The sequence below is a fragment of the Stomoxys calcitrans genome, chromosome 3, assembly GCF_963082655.1.
Source record: "Stomoxys calcitrans chromosome 3, idStoCalc2.1, whole genome shotgun sequence".
Classification (NCBI taxonomy): Eukaryota; Metazoa; Arthropoda; class Insecta; order Diptera; family Muscidae; genus Stomoxys; species Stomoxys calcitrans.
The window spans coordinates 101942084-101950494 of record NC_081554.1 but is presented as its reverse complement, the minus strand read 5'-3'; the positions used below and the strand labels follow the sequence as shown (position 1 = coordinate 101950494).

The 8411-nt window shown below is 35.6% G+C and overlaps 1 protein-coding gene across 1 annotated transcript in view; it reads right to left on the bottom strand.

Moving 5' to 3' along the window:
- Positions 1 to 705: 705 nt before the first annotated feature.
- The window catches only part of LOC106095553 (myosin-G heavy chain), a 236661-nt gene continuing 228955 nt past the window's right edge, over positions 706 to 8411 (bottom strand). Inside the window, exon 6 of the mRNA XM_059364214.1 lies at positions 706 to 8170. Within this exon, the coding sequence (XP_059220197.1) occupies positions 7565 to 8170 (606 nt within the window). The 3' untranslated portion in view covers positions 706 to 7564. The remainder of the gene's footprint in view (positions 8171 to 8411) is intronic.

The following is an 8411-nucleotide window of genomic DNA, read 5'->3' as shown; positions in this document are numbered from 1 at the left end:
GCAATGTCCACATTCATATTTTTAGCGCTTTTTTCATGTTTCCCCACTTGTCGAAGTCAATCGTTCGGTTAATGAACGGGGTTGTTGTTTGAATGATTGCAATTCGTTATTATTCATTGTTAGTTGGTCGTTAAATTAAAGAACATTTTTCATTTTGTATGGTATTTTAAAACCTCGATTTCCGTGGTCAAATCTACCCAAAAATTTTAAATAGTTATTGAGTGGAACACGCACGAGTGTTTTATGACTATAGTTATGAATTTAACAGTTTTTTTTTTTCATTAAAATGTGGAAAATAAAAATTTCGTAATATTTATGAACAGGAATTCGTTGATACATACGATTGACGATATGATACAATTGACGAAATTCAGAAAAACAACGTCGATGGTCATGAATTCTTTATACTAACGAAAATTTTCATTATATTAACGTAAATTCATTGTATTAACTAACACTGTTCGTTATCATGACAACCGATTTTACTTTCAGTGGAGCGATCCTCGTAACGCTTCATAGGTGAGCAAGATCGTTCCGGTCCACGGGATCGATCGGCGGGGGAACGTTGTGGCCATTGGTTATTTAAAGGGGTCAAGAGGGAACAAAAGTCGTGTTGACCAGTGTAGTTTCCCACGCACCACTAGTTTACCAAAATTTTGCAAAACCAAATTCAATTGATGACTCTTGAAATAAAACAATTTATTTTTATGACTAGTTGTTAGATAATTACAATGTAATTTTATTTATTTGATTGAAATCTAGAGAATAGTTCTAATATGCTTATATGTATTTGTATGCGTATTCTTATCTGTACGAATGGGCGCATATGTTACGCATGCCCACTGGATAAAAAATATTTGTATTCATGTATGTAAAAATCTTAAGTACACTTGCGTTTAAAATTGTAAGTAAAGTGTTGTATTAAAAAATAACTTTTAAAATGTCAATATATGAAAGTAATCATTTTAACACGTTAATAATGTTCGATTAGATTAATAGTATTTAGCAGTAGTATTTGCAGTAATGAAGGATCTAATAAAGATGATAACGATAGTAACAAACAACTTACATTCTTAAATTGACTACAAATGTGTGTTTATTGAATTGCAAAAATTGCATATAACTCATTTTACAGAAGACTTAATTTATTCAGCTGTATAGCTGTTATCTTATTAGTCAAAAGTCCGATTGCGTATAAAATTAAAAAAAAAATCTATAATTTCTTTCACCAACGATTTTGGCATTTACAAAACAGCATTACAAGTTTTCACTTTTAATTTAATATTATACATTCGGTTGATCTAGCTAGACATTTTGTTCAAAAAAATAAAGAAGCAGAATGTGCTTACATTGAATCAATCTACGAATTATATTTGGGATTCCTTTAATTAACTGACATAACCAAATGTGTATGCTGTTTTCACTTTAAACTTTTCTACAGTTGATGCTGAATCAAGATGTTTCAATGAATGGTTTTCAGATGTTTTGCGATAGTTGGTTTTTGCTAATCTAAATAATCTTAATTCTATATCAGAAATGTACACTTTGGACATAATAAATCTCAATTCACTCAAGTAGGAGTGTCTACTCGGGTATGATTAAAATACATATCCATATTCAGCCAGAGCGTTTGAAGTCTACCATACGCAACAATCACATGATTCAAATTTAGAAACCATGGTAATTCATTGTCATTCAGCATTTAGGTGTAGTCATGTGTCCTTCATCGAACTTCATTCTTAAGCAGTGCTGGGTCCCCTAATACATGTGCGCATTTTTTTCAAGCCCATCGGCTTTTGTCGCTTGTTCTTTCTACACTCATAGAAAAAATCAAGCACGTCGGTGACCACCCACATTCGTTCATTAAAGTGAGTGAATCAGATGTTATCAGTTCAACCATAAATGCTCATAAACCAACAAAATTTGTGAATAAAACGTCCACACTCGTTCACATTTTGAGAACGTCTAGTGCACAGTTTTGTAAAGGATTGCAACAAACTTTTGTGTGCTGCTGAGTATCGAACCTGTATTCCATCCATTCCATTGAATGTTTACAAACGACTTTACACATTGCACCACAGCCGCCTATGTACAAAAAATGTTTTAAGATTCATTTGAACTCGGACACCTACAGGAAAAGAAGCAACGTGATCATCTTGTATTAATCTCAAAATCCTTGGCCAGTACTAAGGTGTCATATTTACTTATTACCCTGGAAAACACGTCAGTTTTGTTATATGCATTGATTATACTGTCTGAATTCAATAGAATTTTGTTTGCTATTATAGCAAATTTTTTCAGCGGTTCGGCAGTAATTTGGTTCTTTTGCAGATAAGAAGTAAAAACAGAAGATTTTGTTAGTGAAAATAACGGGGAGACATTTTTATCTAAAAAAGCTGTCATATTTGCTTCCCCTGTTTTAGCTACAGGGTATCGGCTAACAAATTCCGTTACTTGTACCATGGACCAGAACTTTGTAGCATAGGAATGCGTCTTAACTTTTCTCTTTTAAGGTTGGACTATATTCGGTTTTCGGGGTGAAACTCCATATATAAAAAAAATGAGACAATATTGATGAAAAGTGTTCGTTTCTAGGGAAAATTTACATTTCATGACGACTAAAAAGAGCACAGTCGCTGCACAAGAAGTCATTTTCTTATGTAAAATAAACGCGATCGCCAAACTAAGTGTTTGTTCGTGTTGATGATTCTTGCTCACATATACTTACTCGGGATGGAAAAACTTTAAAATTTGTGGATGCATAAATATAACTAAATATACTTGTAAATGTGAAAGAACGTGTTGTGCTTTTAGTCTTGCAACAACAATATGTTGATACAAGTGGAAGATCAATTTCAAGGCAGCCGGTTGTACGTACCGGATTGATCTGATGAAATCCTTCATCGGCAAGGGCTGCCGCCTCAGTGTACAAAAACACTGCTACAACAACAACAACAAGTGGAGGATGCTGGCAAAGGCTTTTGTGGTTATTTCACTTTTACTAGTGAAAATACTACAAAATCAAATTATTTTTACAAATAAAAGCTGCATTCGTTTCTTCTTTTCAATAGTTTAGTGTTTCATAATTTATTAATTTCGAATGGTTGAAAATACATGCACGAATTTCAGTAAGATGCGCACACTCACATTTGTGTGTACTCATTCATGCAAGCAGCTGATAAATGGTTGGTGCCATGACATAACTATCAGCTAGTGTGTCGTAAACAGCTGAGTACAATTTTTTCTCGCGAAGTGCACTATGTGTCAACGAATTTTGGTTGTGTGTGTGTATTATAGTTAAGAACCACAACACACACAAGCAAGGAAAAGTGGCGCGTTACTAGTTACATAGACAAAATCAGAGTTACACTAATCATTGATTTTGACAGATAGTGCACTCAATATTTTGTTGTTGGGCAACTGCCACTACTTATAAATGAATATATCTTGGTTGGTGCCATATTAATTTGTATATGTAAATGACAACATTTTGGCCAAAGAACCCAAAAAAAAAATCAAATGTGGTAACCTTGTCAAACCACCGAAAAAATTAAATTCGGATTTTTATCGCAAACAAAAATAAAACCTAGTACCAGCCTTTACCTAAAAACGTTTCCACATTTTCACGAAGTCGTCAGTGTTGCCAATATTTTAGTTAGATCCGATGATAGATTTTTTCAAATTGACATTTTGGAATACTGCGAAAGTTTGTGAAGTGGGAATATACTCGCATGTACTTTGCATACCCACCCATCACCACATGATAGGATGGGTGAATGCTATTCTGTTCATCGATCGATATCGATCTTCTTGTCAATGGAGAATATATATTTTTGACCGTCTTGATCTGGTGGTATTCTAATTCGATTGAAATTGTGCGCAGATATTTTTATATAATGCAGGTGGCTAGGGATAGCAATCGGGTTAACTCGTTTTATAATTGGAAATTGCTTCTTTCTTTCTGCACCCACACTGACAACCCATAAGTGTATCTAGGACCCCCTATGTACTGATCCAGCGATTTGATTTCTCGAGTAATGGGGACTTAAATATTATATGTTTTTAACAAGAACGGATAAAAGGAAGAGTTGAACAACGTATACAAACTCTGCACTGATAAATGTTAAGAGCCAGCCTCCATTAAAAATAGTTACTGCGTGTAAATTTGACTCGTATTAAAAGCTTCCCAATTACAGCTTCACGTAATGGCAACACAATGAAAGGAATTTGCAACGCATTTGTGTTCGATGTCTCTTAAGTAAATAGTAATTGTTAGCTAGTGCGATATAGCTATGACATTTTTAATTTTTATATCCTCAAGCAAAGGTTAAGAGAATACTAACTTTCCGCTTGTAATTCATCGAAATATTGATCTAAGACAAAGTATATGTATATAATCATGACAATGTAAATTTTAGCCATATCTGTACGTCTGTCTGTCGAAAGCAAAGCGAGGGAGTAAAGCTAGGCATTTGCAATTTTACACAAATATTTCTTATTAGTGTAGGTTGGTTACATAAATGGTCCAAATCGGCCCCATTTGACTTCACATGCTTCCGTAAGGCTCAATTTTTGAACGATTCGCTTAAAATTCTACATGCGAAGTCCTGTCACCGGCCCATATTCTAATAGTTCGACCGATTTGGCTAAAATTTGGCATTTGATGTTCTGTTACAACTTTCAATATCTAACATTGAGCTTCCGGAGGGCATAATTATTAGCCGATTTGAGTATTGTGTTATGTTCACGACTATAGGTATAAGTTGACGTCTAGTTAGCAAACACAGGGCTGGTGTTTAAGTAAACATTTCCATCTGCTACATCTGGAGGCCACCGTAGCGCAGAGGTGAGCATGTCCGCCTATGGTGCTGAAAGCCTGGGTTCGAATCCTGGCGACAACATCATGAAAATTTTTGGCGGTGGTTATCCCCTGGCGACATTTGGTATGGTAGCCATGTAAGAACTTCTCCTCAAAGTGGTGTCGGACTGCGGCACGCCGTTCAGACTCGGCTATAAAAGGTGGCCCCTTATCATTGAGCTCAAACTTGAAATTAAATTAATGTTTAATATTTTGTTTTGCTATTTTTATTTTGTTTCATTTTATTTTATTTGGTTTTATTTTTATTCTATTCAATTTTGTTTTATATTATTTTATTTTATTCAGTTTAATCTATTTTATTTTACTGTATCCCTAACAACCTCTTCTTAAATTAAGCAGCAAACACACGTTTTAGCAGGCTGCCTGCTGGTTTTAAATTGCAAACATTTTGCTATGACGGCAGAACTACTGCTGTGATAGCAGCAAGATTTACTATAAGGTTAGGTTGGAAAGATGGAGCAGATATTAATCTGCCCCGTGCCACTATAGACATACACCTAAGCCAGTAATCGGATTGTTGTGCGCTCTAAAAACTAAAAAGTATCCTCGAAAACAACTTAAGTTAGGAATTCCGTGCTACTTACAAAATCCCTAATTGTTTTCCAAACCACTCTCCTAAGTTGGTTCATGTCTGGTATCGTGTCCTCACCTATGTACCGGTTTCTGTTAGCCGCGAAAGCCGGACAATGACAAAGGAAATGCTCCAACGTCTCATCAGTTTTCCCCACATGCCCTATCGGTGCGGGTAGTGATGGTATGTCATCACTACCCGCACCGATTTTGCATAAGGGAACTCGTAGTCCTATGTGAATAAGATTTACTATTAACAGTCAGCTGGCATTGTCTGCTTTTGTCCACGGACTTTTTTGTATGAGTGCGTCAGTGCGATATTTCTATTGAAACAATACGTAACTGGCCGAAAATTCAAACAAATTTTTGCCTGCCTTATGAAATTAGTTTTCTATTATTTTGTTAAATTTTTCTTCTATAGACAAAAATGAATATTTTTTATTTATTTATATGTTATGGGCACAGTGAAAAACAAATTTTGGACAATTTTTTATTTTCACCTTAAAATTCGCTTATAGTTTTGTTGCTGCATTAAATAGTCTATTTGGTTTCGATGCTTAAGGCGGTGTTATTATCTATTCACTATGAAAAAATTAAGTTGATTCCGAGCAAAACTGTTCCATAATAAAGTAGGCGGATATATAACCATAGATTTTTTCTGGACGAAAATCAACATAAACTGCTTGCTTTATTTCGTTTATACATAGATAAAAATAATTTTGAAAAACAACAACTTTGGTCGCAAAAACAACTAAGAAAGTTATTAATTTTCCTGCAACAATTTATTTTGAATCTCAACGACCCAAAGTACAAATTTGTTGTTGAAAGGCACTTTTTGCAAGACAACATATAACAACAACAACAATATATCCATAAGCAAGGCAAAAAACCATCTAACCAGCCAACGCATGTGCTTTGCTTCGGGCGGTGGTGTTTTTGTTTTCTTTGTTCGGGTTCGCTCTGCTTTGTCTGGTTCGTTTTACCACGAACGGTCGTTTTACCTCTCGGTCGTTTTACCTCTCGGTCATTCTCTACTATTACCCATAAAAAACAATTTTAATAATTTAGGTATTGAGAACTCATGATCTCATGTTTGGTAGTCTTGCACACATCCTTTAGCCTACCGTCATCATCTTCTTTATGATGAAATAAATGAATAAGTACTGCTGCACAGTTAATTCAATTAAAAAAAAGGTAAAAAACCACTCTAAAATTTTGTTTTGAATACGAAATTCTTATTTTTTATGCCGAATTTTCAAAAATAAGTCTAATGAAAAAAAATTTTTTTTTTGGCCGACCGGGGGACTCGCCCTGTGTTTGCAAGTCATGAATGGCATGGGAGTTTTGTGCTCTACATGCTGGTACGCCTATTTTTACAACTACCTCAACTAAAGAATTTGTTGAGTCAACAAAATTTCAATCATTTTGTCTGTCAAGTATCTTGTTGAGACTTACTTAAGTACTTCAACAACGAATGTCTTCGATTCAATGCTAAAATTCGTTGAAAATTTATAGTTTCACATACAAATTTTCTACGAGTTATTTTTTTCTGTGTAAAGCAAATGACGACACGGAGAACAGGCTATAAATCTCTCCCTATACGAAATGCTATGTCCATAAAATATCATTTAATCAGTCTATTCTGGTTGGACAAGATGGTGAACGCCTAGGTTCTAGTCCGGAGCCTCAAACATTTTTTTGCAGTGGCATCCCCTTATTAAATGTTGACCACATTTGAGAGTATTTAAGCAATTTAAAACGTCGTGACGCTCGGCGGTACACCTCTCAGACGCGGCTTTAAATAGTGGGCTAGAAATGTGTATCCGTTGCATTATAAGTTAACTTCGTGAGCAAGTTCAACCGACTTTTAATTGTACAAGTTTTTGATTTATTCGTTTTGAAATCTTGGGATGCAAGTTGGGCATCAAGCCTGGCCTGGGATGGGCATCAAGTCTGGCCATATCTTAAAATAATTTTTGCACATAATTTGCGTTTTCATATGAAGACCAGCTCCTTGTAACTAAATATGAGCCAAGGTTGGTACTGGTAGAGTTGGGAGTTATTGCCTGGTATTGGAAGGTGATACAACACTGACGGTAATGCTGTATTGGGATATTAGCTGGACGAGGAACCGCCACCATTGTCGTCACGACTGCTGGTTGTACTTTTGCCATTTCTACTGTAACTGCTTCTGTTCAGGTTGCTGCTGATGTTACTGTTTGTTGGCGTTGGAAAACTGGCAACATTGGTGTTGCAATTACTATTGCCTGGGCTGATTGGGGGACCAACGTTGCTTTCGATGTTCATATTCGAAATCGGACTACTAAATGATGTTGTTGTTGATGTCGTCATTGCTGGACCATCAGCGACACTGCAGTTTGTGATTTTGTTGATCATTGATGCATCGGAAGTATTAATAGAATTTGATATTGTGTTTGGCTGATTGGTAGTGCCATTGTTGTCTGCAGAATTTGTAGTTGGAGAGGCATTTAATGTCATGCTACTGCCGATGGGAGGTGTTAATCCTGCACCTGTTTGAAGGGCTAGTAACTGTTGTGCTTGGGCGACACATGCAACACAAGGACATGGTCCACCCAACTTTTTCGCTAACATCGATCGTAGCTTTAGCGCGGGTCCAAGCTTCATACCCAACGAATTGACAAGATGGTCTTCAGTTAAAAGCGGTAAACCCGAACCATCAATACATTGTTCACGAAAATGCTGCAATAGAGAAATGAAATCCAAAGAAGAACGTTAATCCATATTCGTAATAAGTTAAAATAAAAACATTTAATCTTCATAATCCTAATATGAAATACTTCTTAAATGGATTACATAGTAGGAGAAGCTAGTCTCTTACTATAAAAAGTATGCAAAGTGCCAACTGTATACATACATAACTCCCTACACCTACCCTTTAAATGGAAATTGTGCAATAGCACTATATGGGCGCTATATCGAG